General features: G+C 42.1%; 1 protein-coding gene across 1 annotated transcript; it reads left to right on the top strand.

Moving 5' to 3' along the window:
* Positions 1-929: 929 nt before the first annotated feature.
* On the top strand, positions 930-26,229 carry ST3GAL6 (ST3 beta-galactoside alpha-2,3-sialyltransferase 6). Its single transcript, XM_054384141.1, has 9 exons — positions 930-1,018; positions 2,185-2,253; positions 3,468-3,545; positions 6,078-6,181; positions 8,014-8,077; positions 15,501-15,596; positions 18,403-18,589; positions 24,564-24,716; positions 26,149-26,229. Exons 1-9 carry the CDS (start codon positions 930-932, stop codon positions 26,227-26,229), a joined length of 921 nt encoding a protein of 306 aa, XP_054240116.1.
* Positions 26,230-27,650: the final 1,421 nt, after the last annotated feature.

Below are 27,650 nucleotides of genomic sequence, written 5' to 3'. Positions count from 1 at the left end.
TGAGTGCATTTCTACAGTAACTTGTGGCCAGAATGTGAAAGGCCAAAATAGCCAAAATGAAGCAACAACAGTTCATTCATAGCTCCTGAAAGGGCAGCTCAGTGTGTTAGACGTGGGCATTGCAGAGCCTGCTTTTCCCCCAGAGTGTCTTGCCAGATGCATGAACTTCTGATATTTTGCTGGTTTTCTTTTATTAGACCCATGTGATGAGATGAAAAAATCTGTTTAAGAAACTAACACTTCCTTAGCTGTTTCTCTGTAATTTAGGAAGTTCCACAGATTGAGTCCTGACTTCTCTTCTTCACTTTGTGATATGTGAAAATAGCATTTTTCTATCACTTGATCAACAAAATCTGGGCTATGTCAGGAGCTGGAGGCTGCAGGATATGAGAGCATAAGCAGACAGCTTCAGTGCAGCTTTAGATGTCCAAAACCAGACGTGAAGAATATTTAGTGGTCTTAAAAAAGCTAAGAGCAATTTGAGCAGCTGGTACCCTCTTCTGCTTCTTCATAAATCTGCCTCCTGCAAAGTGATGGTGTTTGTTTAACTGTGTAGTTATGGAAACTGGTGGTAGTACAAGAAAGAGAAGTGCCAACTTCTGACACAAGAAGCTGGTTTGTTTGGGGACAGAATGCTTCTGTAAGAGCCTGTCTTCTTCCTGCATCTCCAGAGAGAACCTAGAGTGAGGCTTTCTCAATGCTTCTGTGCAGAGTATGCATGTGTGGTAGGTGCAAAGCAGCACTAAGCTCCTGTCAGCAGGGACTTGGAGACATCAAACGAGAGTGACCTCCCTGTCAAGCTTGTGGTGGTGGAGAGCAGCACTAATAATGAAGATTTCCTTTTGTAGGTTTCAGTTTGTTTTCTGAAAGTTCACACTTGGATTTAAATTTCTTGGTTTGTTTTTTCTTATGTTTCAGGTCTACCAGTCATGAAACGAATTCTTCTGTGTTTTATCCTGGCTGCTGCTGTTATGTATGGTATACTGCATGGAAATCTGTGGAGAAACAACCTCTACTGGTATGTTGGAGCTTTGTTTACTTATAACCAAACACCCTTGTTGCTATGTTGCTGAACACTGTTTAACAGTAATCAACAGAAGTCATTACTGCGTTTGCTTTGTATTTTGAGTTGTTGGATTTTGTTGTAGTGTGAGGGAATGAATGGGATTGTTCTGTCACCCCTTCTCTTGTGTCACTTTTAAACCTGGAAGTCAGTTTGAGCCTGATGGTGTGGAGAGGTCAGGACCTCAGAGATAGGGAGCTCCTCTGAGTTTCATGTGCAGTCCAAGAAGGACAAGGAACTAGAGAGTCCAGCAGAGAGCCACTAAGATGATGAGGGGACTGGAACATGTACATTATGAGGAAAGGCTGAGAGCTGGGGCTGTTTAGTCTGGAGAAGACTGAGAGGATATTTCATTATAAATATCTAAAGGGCAAGTATCAGGAGGATAGAGCCAGACTCTTCTCAGTGATGTTCAGTGACAGAACAAGAACCAACAGACACAAGCTGGAACACAGGAAATTCCATATAAACATAAGGAAAAAATTCCTCATTTTGAGGGTAGCAGAGCAGTGGAACAGGTTGCCTAGAGAGGTTGTGAAGTCTGCCTCTGGAGGTATTCCAAACCCACCTGAACATTTCCTGTGTGATTTACTCTGAGAGGTCCTGCTGTAGCAGGGGTATTTGACTCGATGATCTTGAGAGGTTCCTTCAAATCCCTTATTTGTGTGTCGTGTGCCCATATCTCCTTCCACCCTATGTGTGCTTACTGTTAGCTTGTTCCTTTAGATGTCTGATAAATGGCATGGGAGAGGTCTGCTCTAAACACTGGAGTAACTGCAGGTGTTGTGGGCAGCTTTTGAAAAGCTGAAATTTGTTGAGTCCCAGTGGCAATCTTGTGGGAACTGACCCTTCACTGTGTTCAGGCTGCATGGGACAGGTGGCTTGGGACCCAAAATTCAGGGTGTTTGTTGTAAAAGTTGAATTTCCATTGGCCTCTGCACAGCTGTCACCAGATCCGATGGGTGTGTTTGTGTTAGGAAGGTAATAGTGATAGTTTTTAGAAGCAGTGATTGATGTGCTTCTATTGGTCTTGTTTATAGCATACAGTTGATACAAATTGCTTTCTGTTGTGGTTCCTATTTATAGCAAACCACCATGTTGTGACATTTCCCTTTTTGCAGGATTAGCTTTTATGGACAGACTTCCTCTGTGAGGGCTCCTCCTTCCTATGAGACTAGTGGAGTTACCCAGTAAGTTCAGCAACCGAGTGGTTTTGATGGGGGGGTTTGGTTGGTTTTTGGGCAGGTGGGAGGGATTGAGACTAAAATCTGTAGTCTTTGTCTGCAGGTTCCCTGTTCATTTGGTTATTGTACAGCTGTGTCTATTGTCTGTTTCTGTTACGAACACCACTGTAGTGTCTGGCGGAAAGGATTTTGTCCATGTCACGTTTCCAGTGTTTGGTTAGTATTTGTGGCCACTTAGAGTGACTGTTTGCAGCAAGCAGTGAATTGTGGAAGGATGTTTCTTTACAATTTCCAAATTTCTGCAATTTTGAGTTACTATTGAATAAAATTAGTGGAGAGATGAGGGCAATTTTTGTGCTTAATACTTAATAAGTCAGAGGTGTGGTTCACTTGTGATACGCACGTGTGTATATAAGCAGATCTTGTGCTAGTGAATGCCTGTGCTAAAACCTAAAAGCAGGTTTCTGTTCTCTCTGAAGCTATCTGCAAAATGCCATCTATGAGGCTGATGCTGGAAAGCAGGCAGCTGGACAGCTGACCCATTTCACAGGGTGCTTTCTCAGTGTCAGCATTTATATGACAACTTGAGGTTACCAAAAACAATTAATCCTAATGGTCTGTTTGGTTTATGGTTCTAATGTGGTGGTTTCATCCTTCTGTTCTTAGTGCATCCCAGGCACACACAGTGCTCACACTGAACTTTACCCTCCTTTCTGGGCTTCATAGTTGTTATTATTTGGGCTAAATCACCACGGTGGGAATGTGCTGAAAAATACTAAGTTTTAGCTTTATTAGAAAGGAATTACTTATCCCAAAAGAATCTCATTTTCCTTGACCTACCCTCTCCAAACAAGACTTGCCTCTCTGTTCTGAGGAGGGCAGGTGATGCTATTTAGTATGGCCCCAGGGGTGATTCAGCCCTCTCTGCAGCTGGGCCTGAGATCTCATCTCTGGGTATGACTGCTTTGATAGTTGCTGAGCAAGAGGAAGTTACAGATGCCTTGGAGCAGCACCATGAGATAAAAGCCTTTACAAGTGAAAGGGATTGTACCACAGTGAGAAAGACACATCTTTATAATACAGAGAAAGGCAATCATGAAAATCTGATGTGGTGCTAACTCAGTAATCAGCTTTTACTAACTTGGCTTGTCCAAGTTTTACTGCCTTGGTGCTGCTGTGCATTCCTCTCATGCTATTTCTTTGAAATTCTTCTTTTGCAGGTTGCCACCTACAGCAGTGGAGAGAAGGAATGCACTGGATACTTGTCTTCTGAAACCAGCATTTGAACCTTTACTAGGGTGAGTCTTCTGAGGGAAGTTGGCAGGGAAGGGGAAGGAAAGGCTGTGCTGGTAGAAATGGGCTATTTACATATTTTGGACTATTTCCACATCTTGATTCAGCTCTGGAAGTACAGATTTTGGCCTTGGGTTCATTGCTGCTTTTCTTGGTTGTGGCAACACAAACTGTTTAGCTTGCCACTGATTAACATCTGAGCTAATACCAGACATCTACCTCAACATCCTGGTGTGTGTACCCAATAAATATTTCCTGTGTAGATATTCTAGTAACAGTGTAACCATTCTATTGATTGAAATAGAAGCCTTAAATTTTTCATTTTTTTTCTCTTACTTTTCCTGTAAAAGAAGCCTTCATATCCAAGACTGAAGCTCACTCCTTCTGCTAGTCAGAACCTAAGCTTAAAAGATTAAGGTTTATCACTATTTCTGTAGTGATCCAGGGATCAGAGAACTTTTGAAAATCTCTTCAATTTATCTGGAAAGAGGAGTATGAAATGCGCAAAAATCTTTAATGATATAATGGAATTTTTAGTTTTAATGGAGTTTAATGAAATTTGGGATTATTCATGTTTTTGTTTCTTTGATGGTATTGTTGAATTGCTTGTAGGTGTCTTCCACTTTCAGGTACTTGTAGGAAGCAGTCAGATGAAAATAGAGCTTCAGCCCAAACCAAAGGAAGTGTCTGGTCACAAAAGTGCATCCTCGAGATTTTGTGAGGAAATATTGTGAATTTTTGTTCTTAGAAGCACAAGTCTTAAATGAAAGATCAAGGAAGTGCTACAGGACCAGAAGCAGATGGGTTATATCACTGGCTTTGTGTTTTACCTGTGCTGACTATGGCCCTGAGAAAGCTTGAGAAGATGTTTAGAACAAGGAATCTTAAAAGCTCAGAGCAAAGGCACCATTGTTTGTTTGTTCGGTGGTGGGTTTTTTTGTGTGGATTTTTTTCCCTTTCCTTTTAGTTTTTACAAGAGAATATGGCTGTAATTCAGTGCTATTACTATTTTAAAGAACATGGAACTCTCTCAAGTTTGTCTTCCCCAAAGCAGTCCCATAGTCTTTGAGCTGAAGATCTGGTTTGTGCACTTTGGTAATAGCCTGGGGAGGTTGAAAGGATTTCTAACCTGGCAGAGTCATTTATTGGAAAGGAACCAGAGCTAGAAGAGCTAGAATGAAGAATCTCTATGCAGTAGGTAAATTATTTATTATGTCTAAGCTTACCAGCTGCTTCTGAACAGCAAGGCAAGTTAGTAAATTTAATATGGGTGGTTGGCACGATGTCTCAAAGTTAGCTGATCTTGCTTAGTTAAGCTATGGCCCAGGTTTTGGTGTGTGGGCTAGGCTGTGGTGTTTCATTATTTATGTGTGGCTTTTTTATTTCTTTTTTTCCCCCTCCTGTTAGCATCATCTGAGGATGTAGAGCTAAAGAGTGAGGCACTTGATTTGTGAAACTGAGGGGGAGAATTTTTTTAAAGCATTTACTAATATTCATAATGGAGAAACAGGTCATGTGCTGGTTGTGGGTATTTATGTTTAAGACTAGATTTTTTTTTTTTTTTTTTCCCCTCACTGTGATTGTATACTTTTGCATTAACATTTTAAGACCTGGAATGCAGGATTGCTACAAAATCAACCACTTCAGTGAGTGGATGCTCACGTAACTCCAAGATGAAGCCAAGGTCATGGTAGCATGTGATAGGATTTGGCACAACATACCATGTTGTCATGTTCTAGTTTGCAGGAGGAATGTGCTTTTGAGGCAAGCCTCCTCGTGACCCCCATGTGCCATGCTTCTTATCTCAGGGTGGCCCTAGGCTCCTTTCAGACATCTGACTTCCAGCTAAGCCAGAAGATGCACTGCAGGTGCACAACCAACGTGCTGTGACACTAAGGGGTCTTGAATGTGTAGGACCTTACTAAAACTAGTCCAGAGTAAAACAAATCCCAAAGATGTGTGTAATGTGGATGTGAGAACTCCCTGCTTTTTTGCTGTATGATTATAATCCTGTTGCTCCAAACAACTTAATAATGTCAACACAGCCACAAAATGCTGTTTCAAACAGGAGGGCAGCTCAAATAAGCTGATGGCTTCAGGGCATGGTATTTTCAAGTTAAAATGCCTTGTTTCAGACCCCTTATATATTAAATTGCTATAAGTAGTAACAACGCTTAATTTTGCTTGCTGCTTCTTATGTACTTTTCAAACCTGAAATTATTCATTCTCCTCCTGGATTACTTATTCTCTTTAAATGTGCTGTTTTATAGTATAAGCTTTCAGGATTCTAATGATTGTATAAGTTATACTAGCAGACAAATCGTTTAATCTCTCTCTCTGCATGTATTTTCCATGTTGAAATCTTCCCTTTTTGACAGCTGCTTTCTTTTCCTGCCTTCTTGAATTTTCTTCTTTTAAAAACAGATAATACTTGAAGTAAAATAAAGAAGGCTTTTGTAGAAGCAGTTGCATGAATTGTTGGCTTACTCAAATACATCATGTGGATTTCTTGAAATTTCTTATTTTTCCTTTATTAGTGCTGACAAAATATACCCATTCCTGTGTGCTAATGATTTTATCAGAGTGGCAGAGTTCCATGGAAGTGACAAATTTGAACTGCCTTATGGAATAAAGAGAGCAGGTTTGTTCCCCATGTTCTTATTTCCTTTTTTTTTCTTTTTTTTTTCCTTTTCTTTTTTTTTTAACCCCCAGACAAATACCTAAATGATGTACAAAGCCACATGATTCTCTGGCCCTGGTCTTTCCCATTCACTGATGTCAATCCTTCTAGGGGCATCTAGCAATAACTTAATGGGGTGGGTCTAGGGGAGGCCCACAAAGATGATCAGAGGGCTGAAGCACCTCCTCTGTGGGGATGCGCTGGTGAGGGAGTTTGGTCTGTTCAGTCTGGAGAAAAGAAAGCTCCAGGGAGACCTTATAGCAGCCTTCCAGTACCTGAAAGGGAACTACAGGAAAACTGGGGAGAGACTTTTTGCAAGGGCTTGTAGTGATAGGATGAGAGTGAATGGACTGAAGCTTGACAGGGGTAGATCTAGACTGGAGATGAGAATGAAATTCTTTACAATGAGGGTGGTTGAGGGTTGTGGATTCCCCCTCTTTGGAAGTGTTCAAGGCCAGGCTGGATGAGGCCTTGAGCAGTCTGGTCTAGTGGAGGGTGTCCCTTCCCATGGTAGAGGGCTTGGAACTAGATGATCCAACCCAAACCATTCTATGAATTTAGTCCTTTCGTCTTGGCACCTTCTTGTTGTAGTTGCCTCTCTCGGTAGAGGAGCTTCAAAAAGGTGGGAGTGAGGAATAGTGGAGCTTATTCAGCATCCATTCATTTGTCTGTGGGCTGCAGTGCTAAAGATATTTAGCTAGTGCTTTGCTAGGTGAAATATTATCTGGGTCAGTGTGATGAGGCTCAATCAACACACGTAAGCAAACTGGGATCCAGAGTCCTGCTGAAGCAGAAATCCCCAGGTTGGGCCAGTTACATCACCAAAATTTTCAGTGGTGTGAGAAGCTAGTCCAGTAAAAGGGAAGTTGTGTCACTGGGGCTGCAGTGGCATAGTCCTGCAGTTGCATGGCTGCTGTACCTCTGCAAAGTGTTCGCTTGCTCGTGCCTGCTGCCTTTGTTGGTCAAGGCACAATGAACAGGTCCAGAGACCCTAATGGTCTTAGTTGCCACTTTGGGAAGGGCTGTGAAGTCTCAAGTCTCAGGATTTTTTAACACTGAACAATGCACCTTCTTAGTACCCTGTGGATCTGGGCTTCAGATGCTTGATTAGCTCTCCATTAGCATAACAAGCATGGTGCGTTTTCTTGTACTTCCAGGATTGTGGTGAGGAAAAGTACTTTGGTTGTGGCCTCTTCTCAGAGGCACACTGAGTGTCCAGCAGGTACCTGCCCACCAAGGGTGGGCTGGGAAGGTGCCTTTGCCCAGCTTTTGCCAATGGGCATAGTCTGTTTGATGTCTTCTTTCAAGATATGTAATGTTACTGTCCATGGCTCTGTCCCCCTCCTTTTGGGTCAAGGCTGCTTCTGTTTCAGCTGAAGGTGGGTAGAAGGAAAAGCAAAGTCAATTAGGATGCAGGTCTTGGGAACTCTTCTGGTGCTTTTTAACTGTAAATAAGACTTTTTAAATTATTGTTGGTGTTTGGGTTTTTTTGGGGTGTTGTTGTTGGGGTTTGTTTGTTTGTTTTTTAATACAAATGCTATGCTATTTTCTGACAGCGAAGCTGGGGCAGGAAAAGCTTCCCAGAGAAGTGGTCTAATAAACATGAATTTCTTTGGCATCATTGTTTTAGGTCCACAGGTCAATTACAAGGGTTCTTATTTTTTTAATTTGTTTTTTTTAATGCACAGTGCTTAAACTATTGTCTGGAAATGCTGTAGTCAGGGTGGCATGCTTACTTTTATGTTGGAAAGCACTGAACATTTTCATTAGTCTTCTTTATTTTTACTTTCTAGAGCAATTTTTTCGTTTAGCCCTTTCAAGGCTGCAGAACTGTGGACTCTCCGATCAAGATGATAGGTGAGATGGTTTGTTTACTACTGGGATCTACTCAAGAGAGTCTTAACTGAGGACTATGAGGGTGATTAAGGGCCTGGAGCATGTGCCCTATGAGGAAAGGCTGAGAGACCTGGGGCTGTTTAGTCTGGAGAAGAGAAGACAGAGGGGATTTAATAAATGTTTATAAATATCTGAGGGCTGGGTGTCCAGAGGGAGGGGACAGGCTCTTCTCAGTTGCACCCTGTGATAGGACAAGGGGCAAAGGATATAAACTACAGCACAGGAAGTTCCACCTCAACATGAGGAGGAACTTCTTCACTGTAAGGGTCATGGAGCACTGGAACAGACTCCCCAGAGAGGTTATGGAATCTCCTTCTCTGGAGACTTTCAAGACCCATCTGGATGTGTTCCTGTGTGACTTGCACTAGATTATATGGTTATATGGCCCTGCTCTGGCAGGGGGGTTGGACTTGATCTCCAGAGGTCCCTTCCAACCCCTGGCATCCTGTGATCCTCTTTCTATTCGTGGCATTTATCTGCAGTGTCAGTGGTCAAGCAAGCCAAGTCGCAGATCTGACCAACAGTGTCCAAGCAATATGTAACTGGTTCCAAGATTTACATAAGTTTGGTTTTAAACATACACAGCACCAGCATGCCATAATTAATTTTCCTATGAGGAAGCTTAAACTTTGATCAGCTTAAACTGAGATTTCTTTTTAGGGATTTGCTAGCTCAGTGCAGTCCTGTAGTATCTTTTTGCACTTGAGGAAAGTGAAACAAGCCCTTAAAAACTGAATGTGATCTCCTATTTCAAAGTCATTGTTAGTGTAAGCTAGAGGCTGTTTGTGATAAGCAGATGCAAAACAATGACTTTCTACACAAAAGAAATCTTAGACACATCCCCATGACATTGCATCCGCTGGCCTGCTGCACACCTTTGTTTATGTACTCAGTTTCCTTTCTTCTGTGGATGAGTGAGACACAGGGAGACAGGAAAGGCTGTTCCTAGCGTTTTGGGAGTAACAAAGGTGTGGCATGTAGTAGAGCATGCCTTAGGTAACTTGCTTCCCATACATTAGATTGCCTCTTTGTTAGAAGCTGCTTCTGCTGGGATTTTTTTAGTTTGATTTTGGGGGATCTTTCCATATATGTGTCTTGCTGTTGGGTTGTTTTTATGGTTTTTTGTTTTCTGGGTGTTGGGGTTTTCTTTGGGTTTTGTTGTGTTGACGGTGTGTTGGTTGGTTTGTTTTTGGGGTGGGGTTTTTTAGTGTATTTATTTGGGGTTTTTTGCTTGCCTTTTTTTTTTTTTTTGAAGTGGTGTGGGGTTTTTTTTGTTTTGAGGCAGTATAGTAGGGTTGGCAAGAATACTAAAATCCTCTGTTTACCAAGTGATGCAAATTACTTCTTAGATTTGCAGTCTAGCAAAAGTGGGCTGACAACCTGCCATATGCCATGGCTAATATGAAACTTCTGAACGCAAGTAACGCTGAGGTTAGCTGCACTTGGGTTTGTTTTTTAATCAAGGAGATCAAAGAGAAGATTGTTGCTTCAAGCCAAATGCCAGGATCATATTTTAATTAAACCTGTTTGGGATATGAACAAAATAATTGGGGTTCAAGCCTAAGAATTATCTTGATTTTTGTTTTTTTTTTTTTTAATACCCAGTTTTCATTACCGATTGTACTCCTTCCTTTCCCTGTGTTTTGTATCTATTTCTAGGATGCTCAGACTTAGTCTTAAGGGAATGGGAAGAAAGGAAAAAAACCTCTTATTTTACATCAGAAGAATGATAATTGGGGAAATTTATGCACAACTGGCAGAGAAATCTAGTCTTTTGTCTGGAGTTTGAAGGAGAACACCAATGTTGTGTTAGACGTTTCATCAAATCACAACTTTTGGGCTGCAGAGGTGCTTGCAGTGCAGCATAGTACATTTTAAATGGATGTGCCTGTCCTATACATTAAAAGGTAATTGGGTTTTAACCTTTAAATGTAGGTTCTCTGATATATCCAATCTAAACCTCTCCTGTCACAGTTGCAGGCCGTTTCCTCTTGTTCCATCACTAGGGAGAAGAGACTGACCCACACCTCACTCCAACCTCCTTTCAGGTAGTTGTAGAGAGCAGTGAGGTCTCCCCTCAGCCATAATGCTGCTGCCGAATTCAGCCTCCTTGACAGATTGCAAACCAAATGTCCCTGTAAACTTTTCATGTGGCAGGGTGAGGGAAGCTACTATGAAGTATTTTAACAAGTGTTTGGCTACATGAGCACCAAAGCTACAGTCTTCATATAGAGGTATTTTGTGTAACTGAGGTAAAACCATAAATAGTGAGATACAGTTGTTGGTTTGGTGTTTTGTTTTTTTTTTTTCCTGAACAGTGCCATTTTCCATACTTCAATGGCATTCTCACAGTGTAAAGTTCTCCAAAACTGGAAGTCAGCAATGTCACTGACTTCAGTAAAATGGGCTGTAGGAGAAGGGTTTTCCAGGCTAATGCTATGTCTGTACTGAGTACCCTCTGAGCACCTGTTCTCCATTTCCTCATCACTACTTGCTGGACTCTCACGATTCAACCACAGTAAATTCTGACAAATGCATTTACACTATTTTGAGTCAACAGTATGTGACCTCTGCGTCCTTCTTTTAGCAAATAATCTCAAAGGAAATAATTTGCATTCCTCAACTGACTATGGGAATGTGTGTTAAAGGAGTTGAGGTTGAAGATCTTCTTTTTCCTTTTCCAGAGAAGCAGAATTTCAGTGGAATGTGGAGGATGCAAGCCTTCTGACTTCTAAAGGCTACATTTTCATTTAACAATATTTTTCTTTTGTACACTGGGGAAATGTTTCTTTTAGCATCTCACCGTATAAACGAACTATTTAGACTAGTGCTTGGCCTTGAGGTTGAGGGGCTTCTGTACACCACATGAGTAGGGCAGTGCTTTGAGTGACTTAAGGGATTGCTTTTAGTTGTTGGAGATCAGGTACCATGCAGTTTGCTACAGGATCCGTTTATACTGTAAGCAGATCTCTAACACCTAAATGCAATCCCGTAGCCACTAAACCCGTTGCTGTAGCAGTTGTTACAGCTCAGGTCTTAATATGTCTCCAGCCATCTCAGTCTTTCGTATTTCAGTTGTAGTACACCTGATGTTTAATGAATTTATTTCTCTTCTTGCCAATTTATTGACTTGGAGAAACGAAGAGTGTTATTCACCCTTTGGTTTTAGTACAAAAACATTATGAAAAAGGTAACTTTACAAATCTTCAAATTAAGTCCAGCCTTGCTTTCATATTCTTTATCTCCATTTCTTATGTTGTTTTACTGTGATATTCTGGTTTGTTTTGTGTGGTTTGTTGTTTTTACTGTAGCATAAACCATTTCCCTCCCTGCTTGTCATTGTTGGTGGAATCTGTGCCACTGTGGACGTAGACTTATGTTTGTTACTGGGGATGCTTGGATACTGGAGGTGGTGGTGCTAATGGGAGGAGACAATTCAGAAATTCATGCCAGACTTCCTGTTTGAGTTGGCCCACTTCAACTTCCTGAGCTTGACAGAGATTAAACGCTGGTCTTTCTGATTTGTGTGACTGTATTTGTGGCTGTAATCTTGTACAATTCATCAGAAGTACTTGATCTGCTTGTTGACTTTATCCATTTCAAAAGTTCACATACCAGTGTTAGAAGTGTTATTGGTTATTTGAAGGCAGCTGATAACTATTTTTTGAGTATGGATGTTAAGGGCACTGGAGGTTGAAGGCTTTATTAAAATTTCACTCTGTTTTCCATGGCAAGTAGTGCTGGTCAGCTCTTAGCCATGAACAAGTTCTGCATCTGTCAGTAAGAGGGAATAGAGTTCAGATTTGACTTGAGAGCAACTCTCCATGTTCTGTAGATGCATGAACCTTGGCTGACCATCCCTAAAGTCACATTTTATTTTTACCTTCCCTGTCCTTAGTGGGTCCTGCTGCACAGTGCAGAGAGGAGAAACTAAGAGCTCTCCATTTTTTATACCAGAGTGGAAGGCATTATTTCAATAGCCAGGGACTGACATAGTGAAGAAGCTTTTAAATTATAGCCTCTGCCAAAACTTTAGAAGGCATGTAATAAGTAATCACTTTAAGTTCATCTACAGGGGACAGAACAAGCAGTGCCTTCTCAAAGTAACTTTTTGTCTGCTTTTTGTCTGAAGTAGAGAAGGGAAAGGTTCTGTGGGTATGGGGGGAATAGGCATACTGAGGGCAGGATGGTGTAAGAGATGCACAGAATGCCATTTTGGAAGGAACCCCAAGGACCACCTGGTCCAACCTCTCTGGGTAATAGCAGAGTTGAAATGAGATGGTCCAGCACCCTGTCAAGCTGGGCCCCTCACTACAGGAAGGACGTTGAGGTGCTAGATCATGTCCAGAGAAGGGCAGTGAGGCTTGTGAAGGGCCTGGAGCACATGACCTACAAGGAGCATCTGAGGGAACTGGGGTTGTTCAGTCTGAAGAAGAGGAGGCTGAGGGGAGACCTCATCATTCTTTGCAACTACCTGAAGGGAGGTTGGAGTAAGGAGGGGGCCAGCTTCTTCTTGGTGATAAGTGACAGGACTAGAGGAAATAGTTTCCAGCTGCATCAGGGGAGGTTCAGACTGGATATTAGGAAATATTTCTTCACTGAAAGGGTTATCAAACATTGGAATGGTCTGCCCAGGGCAGTGGTGGAGTCACCGTGTCTGGAGGTGTTCCAGCGGTGTGTGGACCTGGCACTTTGGGGTGTGGTTTAGTGTTGACCCTTCAGGGTTGGCTTAAGGGTTGAACTGGATGCTCTTTGAGGTCTCTTCCAACTGGATGTATTCTGTGGTGCTGTATTCAAACTGTCCAGTGTAGGCAAGTCCACTGCTTCCCTTTGAGGATGATTCCAATGTCTAACTGTTCTCATGGTGAAAAATTTTCTTGTGGATTCCAATCAGAATCTCCCCAGGAGTAACTTGTGCCCATTACCCCTTGTCTTTTCCATATAACTCCTTGTGAGGAGTCTCCATGGTCCTGGTAGCCACCCTTCATGTACTGGTCCATGGTAGTTAGGTCTCCCCTCAGCCTTCTCTTCTTAAGGTTGATCAAAACCTAGTTCTCTCAGCCTTCCTCATATGGCAGCTCTTCCAGTGCTCTGATCTTTCTTTTGCTTTTGCTTCTATTCATCAAACTCCTGTACCCCTTAAATGGGGGCAACAGAGGTGTTCAGTTCTCCAGCCTAACTCATGACACGATATGTGGTCTACCCCAATGGTAGTCAGCTCTATCTTTAGAGGACAGGAAAAGGTAAGCCAATAAAACCCAGTTCTTCACACAACTGCAAAAACACTAGCACAGCCCCATGGGGTAGGGTCACAGAATAAGTTCTCTCCTCCCTGAGTTCAGAGGAACTAAGTTACATGGACCTGTGGCATTAGATGGAAATCTTTTTTTGAGTGCATGGTTTCTACTAAGCTACTGAGGAAACACTAGAGGAAGGTGTGCCAGCTTTTTTTCCATGTCCACCCTGTCCTGAGAGCTGCATTTAGCACTACTGTTTATATATTTTTAAAGGCAACTCCCTCTGCAGATGTGGCCCTAGAGCAGCAGGCATAAAGGTGCTATTCCAACTTTTTTTTCTTTAAAATACAGTGCTTTTTACAGTTAGCATTTCTTCTTGTTTCACCTTTTTTTTTATTATTTATTTTTTTTGTAAGCTTCAGGTTTTCAGCATTGCTTTGACGCCCAGTTTCTTTTTGCCTGTGCAGCACAGCATGAACAGTTCTGCAGGAACTTTCAGTACCTGAAAGGGGCCTACAGGCAAGCTGGGGAGGAACATTTTATAAGGGCTTGTAGTGATAGGATGTGGGGTTTAAGGAGGGCAGATTTAGATTGGATACTAGAAAGAAATTCTTTATAGTAAGGGTGGTGAGACACTGGAACAGGTTATGGATGCCCCTTCTCTGGAGGTGTTCAATGCCAGGTTGGACAGGGCCTTGAGCAGCATGGTCTAGTGAGAAGTGTCCCTGCCCATGGCAGGGGTGTTGAAACTAGCTGATCTTTAAGGTTCCTTCCGACCCTAAACCATTCTATGAATTTATGAAATACAGGGAACTGCTTTGTACCTTGAGATGTTGGTCAGTCTCAGCTTGAGCAGGCTGTTTTCATTGATGTTGAATTTATACTCAGCTGAAAAAACAAGTTGGACTGAGGAGAAGGGTTTTAGTTAGTGCCACACTGGGCACTTAATGCAGATTATGATATTCTTTGGGACAGTTCCAGAGCTCCCTACAGAAAAAAATGCCATAGAGCCTTTTTCTTTTTGAAGAATCAGGAGCAGGATGTTGGGATGAGACTCATGCTCAGTAAGCTGTAAGCCTGTTTGTGTCTGAAGAGAATATGAACGGTTTTGTTTTGTCATTTTCTCCTCCTGCTTTCAAGGTGAACAGTTTTTGCTCTAAAGAAGTCTATCTACAACAAAAAATGATATGCTTGTTCTATAAGGAGGAGTTTGAAATTTTATACGTTGCATATAAACTTTCCCTAAAGAGCCAAAATCTCTTGGTTAAAAAAAAAATCAGCAAACCAGTTTACCGTTTTTATTCTTAGCAAAGCATTTTACAAGCATTGGAAGAAGACAGTAAAGAGCAATAGATTAGAAAACCTGGGATAAGATGGCAAATCTTACTATTTTGTCTGTAGTGTAAGATCTTATGTGTAGCTCAGTGTTTTATATACTTAGTAATGCTGTCTAATGTGAATCTAGTCTTTTGAAATGCAACCTGTAATCAAGCACATCCCTCTGATGTCATGATAGCATGCATGTTTAGACAGTACTTTCTAAATGGAGAAAAATCAACACGATTATATTCATCTGAAGAGCCATCAGGTGTCATTTGGCTACATTTTTTTCACACGGTACAATTCAGAGGCCTCTAAAGTAAATTGTGAACATCAGTCCTGCTGCTTTAGCTTATGTTGAAGATCTCTAGAGGCCGGGAGTTGTACAGTATTGCAGAAGCACTTGAATTCAGGTTAGTTTTTTTCAGACAGATTCTATCCTAATTGGTGTACCCATAGAATGCAACAACTTTTTAAGCATTATGGAAGGCAATTTATCTGATGGCACCTGTATCGCCAACTGGTTGATCAGTCTTAAGCAGCAAACCAGTAGAAAAAGGACATGTATGAAACCAGTTTCACATGGTAGAAACCATTTCCTGACTTGGTCAATCCCTGAAGTAGTGCAGCTGCGTTTTGCTTGTTTGTTTGCTTGTTTTTGAAAGCAGCTTTAGCATGTGATACAGGATTGAGACTGCTTTGTAGGGGCCAAAGTAAAGTATACAGGACAGCAGTCAGTAAATAAACCAGCTAAATGCAAATATATCATTAATAACAATATGAAGCAAGGGAAGTTGTGCATGTTACAAGTTCTGTTTGTTCCACAGCATTGCCTGCCGACGATGTGTGGTGGTTGGTAATGGAGGAGTCCTTCGAAATAAGACCTTAGGGGAGAAAATTGACTCCTATGACGTGATAATAAGGTAAATGGTGTCTCCGTTTTGTGTACATGCAAAGAAGACTTTTGCTGTCAGCTAACAGTTTTGGAGTTAGGTTATTATACAAATGAAAATGTATAAAACCTCCTGTTTAACTTACTCTGTGACAACCTTCGTTTAAAAATATTTAGGAGAAAAATGGATGTGTGGCTTATCACACAGACTGATAGATACTTGTGGGGGAAGGGTTACTGGGTGGCTAGCCTGCCTTGAGGGATGGTCAGACCCCTTCTGGATGAATCCAAGCATGTGGCAGCCCAGAGCCCTGCATAAGTTCCTCATTGTGAGCCAGCATCCTAGGCAGCTCTGCCTCTTACCCCTCTTCTGGCATGTGCCTTGCTCAAAGCAGACTAAACAATGTTTGTGATGGGGAGTCCATCTCAAGGCATATGTCAGCTGGAGGATGATGTTAATGTCTGCCTCTCTTTCTCAAGCATTTTAGTTCATACTGGAAGTTTATGAACTGCCTTGATCCACCAGAGGATGGTGGGGTCTGAAGAGGAGGAATCTGGACTAGGGAAACTGGGGAAGTGCTCAGAGAAGAGCAGACAAAGAGAGGGTAGGGAGGGGGAAAAGCTCAAATGCCAAGTAAACTGAAAGTAGTCTGATTGACTAATTATAGCAGAATTTCCTGCACGTTAAGAAGAAAAATCAGTTTCTCCTCTGCAGGAACTGAGATGGTAACTGTTTAAAGAGCTCTTCTGCTTGTAGGCACCCTGTAGATAGTGTGCCTGAGCCCTTTTTGAGTAAACCCTTGTTGACTATAAAACCTCTGAGCTGCCATTTCAGTTTGTCTTCTTTAATGTTGAACAGAATCTCTTTTTTGTTACTTTACCATCAATCCTAATGCTTATTTTAGTAATAGTGTTTCAGTCTTCAAGCACTCCCATAATAAGTTGTATAACCTAGAGTTAGTGCATTTGCTGTGTGAATGTGAAAATGAAAATGTGCTGATAACGTGGAAATGAATACTTGAAGTTCTTCAGTTGTAGCTCCTCGTATAAACGTAAAACTGTAGAAAGTGATCCAGATAAAATCCCCATTCATAGTAAACTTGACTTTCCTGACAGCTTTGTGCTTTATGAAAAAAAATCTTCCACTTATTTTTACTGTATTTTTTATCCACTTATTACTGTAAACTGGAAGTAGCAAATATGGGTTTATTTAGATACTGAAACATTTTTCTTCCCATCTAACAGCTGCAGCTGCCCAACATGCAAATACCAACCTATTTTGCCTAGGAAGTCTTTATTTCTCCATGAGAATGGAAATAGAATAAATTTCATGTAGAATTAATTTCTGTAATTCAATAAATCAGTGTCTAGCTGGAATGTGGTTATTTACATGCATGAAGATGTAGTTGTCTTCTTTAAAAATCTGCAGAGAAAAAAAATTACTTTTCACAAATGAATGAGCTCAGAAGTTTGTCCAGTGGTCTGGAATCGTCTAATTCCATGAGCTAGAAAGGCAAATGCAAACCTGTAATGAGGTGTAGAAAAATCGTGTGGACCTAGCACTCTGGGACATGGTTTAATGGCCATGGTGGTGTTAGGTCAATGGTTAGACTCAGAGGTCTTTTCCAACTGAAATAATGATATGATTCTATGATTTTCACTGTAGCATAACCACACACAATCACTGTGATGCAAGGGGGACTCCATGGATTATTTTGAAGCTATTTCAAATATTTGTGCTCCTTGTAAATCTGTCTGATCTTCTTACGAGTCCTGTGGACTGCTGTCACGCATTCAAAAACAGCTCTAAAGTCAAAGCTTTTGCAGAAATAAAGTACACTCTTGTTTACTGTGAGTGAAGAGGTGGTGTTTGCATTCTGTGTTTAATGATGAATTCTGATAAAACTTTGAAGCGTTTGTCTGCACACCTTGTAGTGCAAACATTGGCTCCTAAGCACTGTCCTTCGTATTCTGAGCAGTCAGCCATGCTGCAGGAATGGAGGGTAGAGAGAGCCTGCCTGAATTCTCCAAAGAATATGCAACATGCTTAACAAGTAAATACTACCAAAAAAGAGACTGAAACACAGCCCCTATTACACCTCAGACCTTACCCACCTGCTCACTGTTGCTAATTTGTTCTATCCCAATCTGTGGCTTGTTATATCCCAGTGGTGGCTGGGCAAGTAATATTTTAAACAATCAAAAAAACCCCCAACCAACCAAACAAAAAAGGCAAACAGGTGTATCAGTGTCTGGCACACAACCGTAATCCCTGCATGCTGACAACAGTGAAGAGTATGAAAACCTTAACTTGCCTCTTGTCTGACTCGGATCATCTTAGTAGCGTGACTGGAGCAATAGGTAATTTTCCCAGGCAGATACTCTCTTTGGTCTTCTCCCATGTCTGTGTTTGAGCCAAATCAGAAGACTGCCTGCTCAAGTGACGTGATAAGCAGTTGTGTGATTGTATTCTAAACCACCTTGGCCAAGTTCCCAGGTGTGCTTGATCCCTCTGAGTTAGAGGTTGAGTGCACCTGATAATTGCTTATCTAGCACGTAATGTGATAAATAAATGCTGGGCCATCAAACCCTTCTGTACCTGACCATGCTGTCTGCCCTGCAGACTCTGTGCCAGCTACCACACAGTAAGGGCATGACTGGGGTAGTCATAGAATCTTTTTTGGTTGGTAAGATGTTTCAGATCAAGTCCAACCATGCTAAACCATGTCCCTCAGCAGCTTTTCTCTGTGTCCTTTAAACATCTCCTTGGGGGAGCCTGTTCCAGTGTTTGAGAGCCCTTTCAGTGAAGAAGTCATTGCTGTCTCTGTTCTCTGCAGAATGAATAATGGCCCTGTTATAGGGTATGAAGAGGATGTTGGGAGGAGGACCACTTTCCGTCTTTCTTACCCGGAATCCATCTTCTCGGATCCCATCCACTACGACCCTAACACAACTGTTGTTATTATTGTCTTCAAACCACGTGACTTGAAGTGGCTTTGGGAGATACTAAGTGGTCAGAAAATAGTAAGTTGAACGATTCATATGCTTTGGCTCAGCTTGCCACACGCCTCTCCTGTGAAATACCTGGTTTGCTCTTAAGCTTAGTTGCAGAATTGTAGAATGGTAGGGGTTGGAAAGAACCTCTGGAGATCAGCTAGTTCAACCCCCACTGCCAGAGCAGATTCACCCAGAGCAGGTTGCACAGGATGGCATTAAGGTAGGCTTTGAATGACTCAAGAGACGGAAGCTCCACCTCTCTGGGCAGCCTGTTCTAGTGTTCCACCACTCTGGAAATAAGGAAATTTTGAGCACTGGATCTTCTAGTCAGTCTGCTCAATATCCCTTTCCCATAAATGATTCTATCCTCCTTTTCGTGCACGTATTTGATCAGTTCCTCATTCCAAAGCCATTTTCCTCTTGAAATACCTTTTTATCCTCTTCCTAGTGCTGTTTTGTATTCTGACATATATATTCCAACCATTCTCCAGATTATGTTATCCTACGTACTTGGTGGAATTAGAGAGTAATGTTGGAAGCAACCTCTCTCCAGAAGTCTTTAGTCCAAAACCTTGTTGAAAGAAAGCAGGGCCAAGTTCAAAGCCATACCAGAGTCTCAGAGCATCATCTAGGTAAATTTCCAAGGATAGTTCTGCAACCTCTGTTTCAGTGCTGCAGCACTCTCACAAGAAGTAATTTTCCCCTTCATCATGTACCTCTGAGAAGAGTTTGATCCTGTCTCTGTTTGTAACCCCTTGCCAGATAGTTGAGGGTGTGCTGAACAAACCCAGTCTTCTCAGAACCTTCTTGTTTGATGTGCCTCCTGGCCCCCCCAGCTGTTTTAGTAGCCTTCTGCTGAGGTTGCCCCCATTTGACGCTGTCTCAACATGAGCCCAAAACATCGTTTATGAGATTGCAGAAAGGCACAGTACAAAGTACTTCAGAATGGTAACTTCTGTCTGCCTGCTCTCTCTGCTCTTAGTAATGTGGTCAAGCACACAATGAGCATTTCCTATGCCCTGGGTGCAGTGCTGGTGTCTGTTGTCCATCAGGGACCTTTCTGCAAAGCAGTTTGCAGGCCAGTCCCAACCTCTACTGTTGCAGTAGGTTATGTTGTTGTAGGAGCCCAGTTTGGCACATGTTTGTATTTGGACTCTGGGAGGTTCACCATTTCTCTTCTTCCTCAATCTCCTGCCCTTAGATTTTACTCTGGTTAGAGTAAAATCAACTGTTCATAGCTGTTAAAAACGTGTATTTGCTTGCATGTTACAGAGTGCTAAAGGCTTTTGGAAGAAACCAGCTCTGAACATGATATACAAATCTAGTCAAATCAGGATTCTTGATCCCAGCATCACCAGAAAGACTGCTTATGAATGGCTTCATTTCCCAACAAGATTTCCCAAGAAGGAGGTAGGATTTTTCCTTCTGTGGCTTTTAGTTTTATGCAACCAAATGTGTACTCAGAGGTAATGGCCTCTTCATAGTGGACTGTGCTAAAACATCATTTAGGTTCGTTTTGCAGTAGTTTGCTTTTAGCAGTCGGGAAAGATGGGAAAATGGAATCCATAAAGAGAGTGAGGAGCCTTGTATGCTGGAGTATTCTCATGGATTCTATAATTAGTGTTAAATGGAAATGTTTTTGTGGATGGGCATAATGTCTTTCACAAAATTAGGAAAAGCAGACAGGCATTGGAACATGGCAGATCCCAAGAGCCCCTGGAAATATATAAGGAGTCTTGAATTATTAAATGTGGGGCATGTTTGTAGTTTTTCTTAAAAGCCAAACAAAAGCCACAAAACAAACAAAAAGAAGCCCAACCTGCACCCTACCCCCCAGACTCCACCCCTGCCCAAACAACACAAACCACCAAAACATTGAAACCCACTCCCTATACCAAACAAATAAAACCCCTCAAAATCCCCAACAACCCAGTCATTCTAACACTGCTGCACTTTCATGCTGCTGGAGATGGGTGGGAACTGGGAAGCATACAGGATATTCCAGCCCTGTGCTAATGACATGTGTCTAGCAGCATTCTTGTGCTTACTGATTTGATGCCAAGCATTGTAAGGAACTAAGTAACAATTTAGATGTAAAAATACATTCCAAGTGTCAGTTTATGACTGAAGAATGTTCCAGATGAAAGGTAAACCTTCAAGCTGGAGACCCCCCTTGAGCAGCCAGGACTGACCACGTGCTATTTAGCACAAATATATAGTGTTCCCTGGGGTCACATCATTGCACAGAGCTGCTCCATGAGGATCAGCCAATTGACATGTGGAAATGTTTGACAGGCTGTCATAGGGGAGTATCTACCACAGCTTTGTTTTCTGGCTTAATCTTTCTAAGATTTAATGGAGTTGTTGAGTGTGGGGGGGTGGGTGGGGTTTTTTGTTTGTTTTGTTTTGGGAATGTTTGTGCCTTTTTTTTTTTAAAATTATTTTCTTTTTTGAGCCTACTAAGTTTCCTCCCTTATTAACTGTCAAACTGGAATACCCAGTTTAGCTGTGTGCTTCCTGGGGCTTCCTGGCATTTGAGCTCTTCAGCAAGGGTGGGAAAGGAGCAGAGTAATGGTTGGGTGCCTGTCTCCTAGTGGGCTACAGAACATCTGTGGCTACAGAAATCCTTTCTGTCTCTTTCTGTGCTCCTCTCTCAGTGAGAGTAAACGTAGAACCAGTGCTGTCAGTGAGCCAAACAGATGTGTAGTGTCCTGGACCTGGTACAGAGCCACAAGGCTCTCAGTTGCTCTGGGTAGCATGCATGCTCTCTGGTCCTCTCCTGCTTGCTGTGTCTTTCTCCTGCTGCAGAGTCTGCCTGTGCTTGGAGCCCTCTTCCCACCTACACATCCTGCTTGCTCTTTCTCAGGGGGTTTGCATTCCCTTGTCCCTGGCAGCCCCAGTGGTCAAGCTCAGATGTGCTTTTCCTCAGTTTTCCCCCATCTCTGAGGCAGGCGGTGGCTGGGAGCCTGCACATCTGCACTCACTCTGACACAGCTCAGCTAAGCTGCAGGTCATGCCTCAGGGGTCCCCATTTTCGTGGCAACTTTTTGCAGGACTGGTTTTAGAGTTCTCTGCCCTGTAGCACCTTCCTGGAAAGGGCTGGTGCTGCTTTTGATGTCCTGTGCTTCTGCTGCAGGAGGTCCTGAAGAATACAATTACTTCCCTGCTGTCTGCCTTATCCATTAAGCCAGCCTCGTGTTCCTTGTGTGCACATCTGTGTATAGTTCACCTTCTCTGTAACAACTGTGATGGTGTTAGCAGAGCTGGGAAGAACAACTGCAAATTTTGATGTGATGCCCTAGCAGTGCTGAAATCAGAAAGTGTTGGCAGAGTCATTCCAGGGCTGTGCCTATTCCCCTTAAACACGGCTGGCCAAACAAATTTCATTACTGGCCCAGGATGTCTGGATATTGCTTAGGTGCTAGTCACAGAATCATAGAATTGTTTTGGCTGGAAAAGCCCTCCAAGATCGAGTCCAACTGTCAACCTGACACCACCATGGCCATTAAACTGTGCCCCAAAGTGCCATGGTCACACATTTCTTGAACATCTCCAAGGACAGTGACTCCACCACCTGCCTGGGCAGCCTGTTCCAATGCCTGACCGCTCTTTCTGTAAAGAAATTTTTCTTAATATCCAATCTAGTGTGCATTTTGAAACTAGTGTTGCTTTTTTTTTTTTCCCCCTAGTTTTTTCTTTTGAGATGAACTTTATGATAGCCAAAGATAAGCAGAGCCAATTGCAACCTGTGGAACTCCTGATATTCCAAATAGCACTAATCCTGACATGTAGCATTCCTATCATAATTCTCATGTCCTATTCAGTATGGATATTGCAACAGAATCACCACTAAGTTTATGCTATTGGGTCCCTGGGGCAGAAAGTTATTTTGCTAACTGTCAGGAGCCCTGTGTTACTCCAAAAATTGTATAAAGTTCCAAAACCCCTCCTTCATAAAAGGTGATAGTTAATTCTGTGACCTTAATTAGGCTCACAGAGCTCAGGTTAGTAGTTTTTCCCTGGGATTTGTCCTTGTATGATATAATACAAAGAAATATTTTTCTATATCATTGAGTGCATTTACCTTTTGCTTGGAGCTGTCCAGTACTGCTTTGCCTACTTCATTTTCAGAGGTAAATGAATTGCAGAATGGTTTGGGTTGGAACGGACCTTAAAGATCGGCTAGTTTCAACCCTCCTGCCATGGGCAGGGTACCTCCCACTACAGCAGGTTACTCAAGGCTTTATCCAACCTGGCCTTGAACAGAAAATTTCTTCCTAATACCCAATCTAAATTGACCCTTCTCAAGCTTCAGTCCATTCCCTCTTATCCTGTCACCGCAAGCCCTTGTAAAAAGTTCCTCCCAGATCTCTTGTATCTCCCTGGAGCCTTCTCTTCTCCAGGCTGAACAGCCCCAACTCTCACGGGCTGTCCTTGTAGGGGAGGTGCTCCAGCCCTCTGATCATCTTCGTGGCCCTCCTCTGGATCCACTCCAGCAGTTACCCATCCTTCTTGTGTTTGGGACACCAGAACTGGATGCAGTACTCCAGGTGTGAGGTATCACAAGAGCAGAGTAGAGGGGGAGAATCACTTCTCCCATCCTGCTGGTCACACTTCTTTTGATGCAGCCCAGGATATGTTTGGCCTTCTGGGCTGCAAGCACACATTGCATTGAAGTTAGCCTTGAGTAAGAGATCAAAAAAGTATGTGTTTTTTGTGTTCAGCTGAGGTTCGATTGCAGTTACTGAAAATATTTAGCTTATTTGGATTAAGGTGGTTATTTTAATTAAGGGCATTAGTGTCTGAAAGTTTTGTCCATTTTTGAGGGCATATTTTCCCCTCAGCTTTGTCATTTAGGCTAATGGAAGAGTTCACCTCTCTGTACACTCCTTACCTCTTTTACTTTCTTAGATCATTTGAGCTGCTGCTGCTGTCAGGAGTCATGTACCTCATCACAAAATAAACCAAGTGGTTGCAATGAGTTGTTCTCTGCTCTTGTAAGAAAAGTTAATTTTTCGTAAAATTCATTAAGGTTGGAAAAGACTAAAATCATCAAGTCCAGCCTCCTCCCCAACACCTCCATGACCACTAGACCATGTCCCAGAGGGCCACATCTACTCATGGAGGTCCATGGATGGTGACTCCACCACCTCCCTGGGCAGCTTGTTTCAATGCCTGACAACTCTTTCAGTAAAGAAATTTTTCCTAATATACAATATAAGCTTCCCCTGTGCAACTTGAGGCCATTATCTCTTGTCCTATTGTTAGTTACTTGAGAGAAGAGGCCAACATCAGCCTCACTACAACCTCCTTTCAGGTAGCTGTAGAGAGTTTTGGTTAGGTGCTCTTAATTTTGCATGGTTAAAACCTGTTTATGACCTGTTCTTGATATTTTACATTGTATTTGCTTCACTTCAAGGAGTTTTTCTTCTAAAGGAATAGTGAGGGAGGGTCTAAAGCTGTGTTCTTCTGGAATTTCCCTGCTCTGAAAAAGTTTGAATGCAGCAAAGTTGATGCAGCAGTGGCATTTATACGTTTTTTAGTTTGGTGTTATAAAGATTTGAGACATGTCATGTTTTTCTATTTATTTGGCTCTCTATCATCTAGAAACTTCTTAACACATCTGCTACTTCAGTCAAATTTGGCAGGGTGGAATGGTCTTCAGTATAGTGAAGCCTGAGCAATTTCATGAAAGTAGGCCAAGCAGAAGGATGAGGAAACCTTCCTTATGTCTCTGGCAAGGAAAGTGCTACAGTATGGGTTCAGCCCACACTAGAAACCAGAGAATTCTGGGAAAAGCCAACATGCCAGATAGCCTTGATCATGGAAAACGTGCAGGCAGCATCTTGCTCATTATGGGACACAAAGAGGTGAAACCATGAAACCAAGTGTCTGTAGAAGAGCTGGGCTGCCTGACTTCTGCCTCCTTGGTTCTTAGACTTGCTGCTCCCATCAAGTTGCCAATGATTTATGTATGTGTGCTCTTTGTGTTCCATTTTAGAAACCCAAGCACCCAACCACGGGGCTCATTGCCATCACACTAGCATTTCACATGTGCCATGAAGTTCACCTGGCAGGCTTCAAGTATGACTTCACTGACAGAAACAGTTCTTTGCACTACTATGGCAACGAAACTATGTCTCAGATGATGCAGGTATGACAGTGTGGATAATGATATTTGTGTTCCTTGTGCTGCAATGTCTATTCTGCAATGTCTGCATGAGATCTGTACATCTGCATGCTTTGTTTTGCTTTACTGATTTTATCCTTAGGTTAGGTGGCTCTTGTTCCTAGAAGTGTATTTGCTACCACTGTCAGAACATGGATAATGTTTCTGGTTGCACTTTCCTTTTCCTTGGCAGCTGCTTGCACAATTTTTCTTAGTTTCCAAATTCATTAAAGGGAAAGAAGAGTAAAGTCGGAAAGGAAGGAATTAAAGACCTACAAACTTGCAATTGGGAAAAGAGCTAAAGTTCAGAAATGGAAAGCATAACAGAGCAGCAGCTCATTGACAGTGGCAGGAAGAGAATGAACTGCATGCAGGAGAGGGAAGCCACGACTTCCTAATCAGAGGGAGCAGCAGGAGGCTGGCAAATGTCAGCAATGCCTTCTCCTCCCATTCTGTGGAGAAGGGCCTCTTGCTTTGCTGTGGTCATACCCCTGTTTTTATTTTGTCTCTGCTCTTGTCTTCATCTCTGTGCTCCAACTTCAACTCAGCCCTTTACCTCAATACAAAGTTTTCTATGTGCATGCCCGGTGTATGTGGGGACTTTCTTTCCTCCTCCCTTTCCTGAAGAAGGAGAAAGGGGGCAATGTCCATAGAAGCCTCTCATGTTTCTCTGGAGACTTTATAAGGGCCTGCTGCTCTGAGATTTTTCTGGCACTGAACTTGCCCTCGTTTTGAGGTTCCTCTCTGGAGGTGTGTTTTCACAATGTGCACAAAGTTAGGGTGAGGTTGATCACTGGTTGGACAGCCATAAGTTTCCTAAAGTCTTGAAACTTTAAAATGAAACAATTGATGAAAAATTTTGTGGTTAGTTCCTTAGCAGTGCTGAGCTGTAAATGCTATACTATATAGGTAAGATATTTTAGACAGTATTTCTATTAATTTCAATGTACTGATTCGGTGTGTCAGATTGTCAGTCAACTTACTTCCCTTGTGCTGTCTTCCACTAACTTCAGTGGTCCTTTGTGTATCCAGGATCTGGTTTTGACTTCCTGAAACTGTTTGGCAGGATACACCTGATTTACAGATGTTCAGTGTGTGCTTTTCAAGAACCTACACTGAACTTTGGGAATTGGTTTCAAACTGGTTGTGCTGTAAACGTGGCTATGCAGCCATCTCACCTATTCTTGCCACTGAGGTATCATTCCTTGTGGTTTGTATCTTACCTATTTTTGAGCAAGAGTCACTCACCTGTTTTCTGGGGAAACTCTGCTACAGCCTTTGCTAAGAAATCTTTTCCACAGAGCTGTCCTACTTTTATCTTCCAATTGCCACAGAAATTAAAAGGCAAGGGGGCAACAAAGTGATGCTTCTGATAATAATTTGATTTTTTTTTAATTATTCTGTCACATCTCTTTAGAATGAATACCACAACATCAACGCTGAGCAGAAATTTTTGAAGAAGCTTATAGACAAGAACTTTGTGGTCAATTTGACATGAAAACACAAAGAACAATCACTATTTTCAAGATCTGAAAATTTTTTTATCTTTTTATATTGACTTTTAAAAACGTGCAACATAACTGTTTACTGTTGAAAAGGAGCACAGAAACCTCACCAAGGCAGAAGTGTCTTCTGAGCCTGAGGGTAATGAACTATTGCAAACAGTTAACTGAATTTCTGTGAAGCTATTTAATAATGGGAAAACCATTAAACTTTCAGCTGAAAGTATCAGGGATGTATAAAAATGTGATGCACATCACTTATTTATCAGCAAGAACTCTTTCTAAATGATTACTTCTCTGGAATGCTTTTGTTTCTGAAAGAAGAACAAAAAAGTTACACAGTCAAGAGACTGAGATGACCAGTGTTTAATTTAGTAGATGGATGTAAAGTCTCGAATGTCTGTCTTGTAGTATGAAAATGGCTTTAAAACGATACCTATAAATCATTACTGTGTGTTGTGGAGAAGGGGGAATGTGCAGAGTACAGGCTTGGTCTGCCCTGCCTCGGAGGAGTACACGTCCATCTTCAGGAAAGAAGCTGCAGCTTCTGCACTGACCATTGACTCTGAACTGCTGCCTGCCTCTGCCAAAGGTGAAGAGCCTTTGGTCTGATTTGTGGAGATGTTGGTATTGACATAGCTTGTATTGTGCCCAGGTTATGGAAATCCATACCACCCATGCTGTGTGTCCAGTGCATTTTACAGTTGGCAACTTGACTTGGAAAAGAGGGAATAGTTGTCCTACTTGCATGTCAGCTGCTTCCTCCAGACCACAGCAGAAGCGTGAGCCCAGACAGTGATGTTCAAGGCTGAGTTTAAATTGAGAGGCAATGTTTGCTGGATTCCTAGATCTCCAGGACAGGATCTCTCATGTATCTTTCTCTTTGCTCTCCAAGAACTGAGGTGTGTTTTTCCAAGCCAGCACAATCTCCTCTCTCAGATGTAATGTGTTTCCACCCTCAGAACGCATCACTAAGCAATGAATGTTCCCTTTTCTGGCAGAAGAGCATGCTAGGGAATATCCAAGATGTACCTCAGCTGAATTACCATTTGGCTTCTGTTTACCTCTTCTTGACATTTAGGTTTAAAGGATGTGGTTAAATGAAATCATTTAGGAGTGGGCACTTACTTGGGATTTTAATTGAAGCATTTAATGGGATGTTTGTTTCCTGTATCAGTTTGTCTCAGGTAAGCCTGCTGATTAACTTAAATCTGTCTGGGAATGCCCTTGACAGCTGTCAGAGAAGAACAAGTAATGTGATGTTCCAGTTCTCTCATAGGGTGTGTATATTTATGTTAATTTTTTAAATTGTGATAGATTTGCTTGGAGATCTTGTGGGTATCTTGATCAATCACACCTAAAGAAAGCACAAAAGTCCACTCAGAAAAACAACAATCTTTCAAGTTGGTAGAAAAAA

Source organism: Indicator indicator, chromosome 1, assembly GCF_027791375.1.
Source record: "Indicator indicator isolate 239-I01 chromosome 1, UM_Iind_1.1, whole genome shotgun sequence".
Taxonomy (NCBI): domain Eukaryota; kingdom Metazoa; phylum Chordata; class Aves; order Piciformes; family Indicatoridae; genus Indicator; species Indicator indicator.
The sequence above is the reverse complement of the archived record's forward strand: the minus strand, read 5'-3'. Positions and strand labels throughout refer to the sequence as shown.

Bases quoted from the DNA above. Each gene is read 5' to 3' on its own strand.
- ST3GAL6 (XM_054384141.1), top strand. From the start codon at position 930: ATGAAACGAATTCTTCTGTGTTTTATCCTGGCTGCTGCTGTTATGTAT. The intron at 3,546-6,077 runs GTGAGTCTTCTG...TTCCTTTATTAG, and splicing joins GCATTTGAACCTTTACTAGG to TGCTGACAAAATATACCCAT. The intron at 18,590-24,563 runs GTAAGTTGAACG...GTTCCATTTTAG, and splicing joins TACTAAGTGGTCAGAAAATA to AAACCCAAGCACCCAACCAC.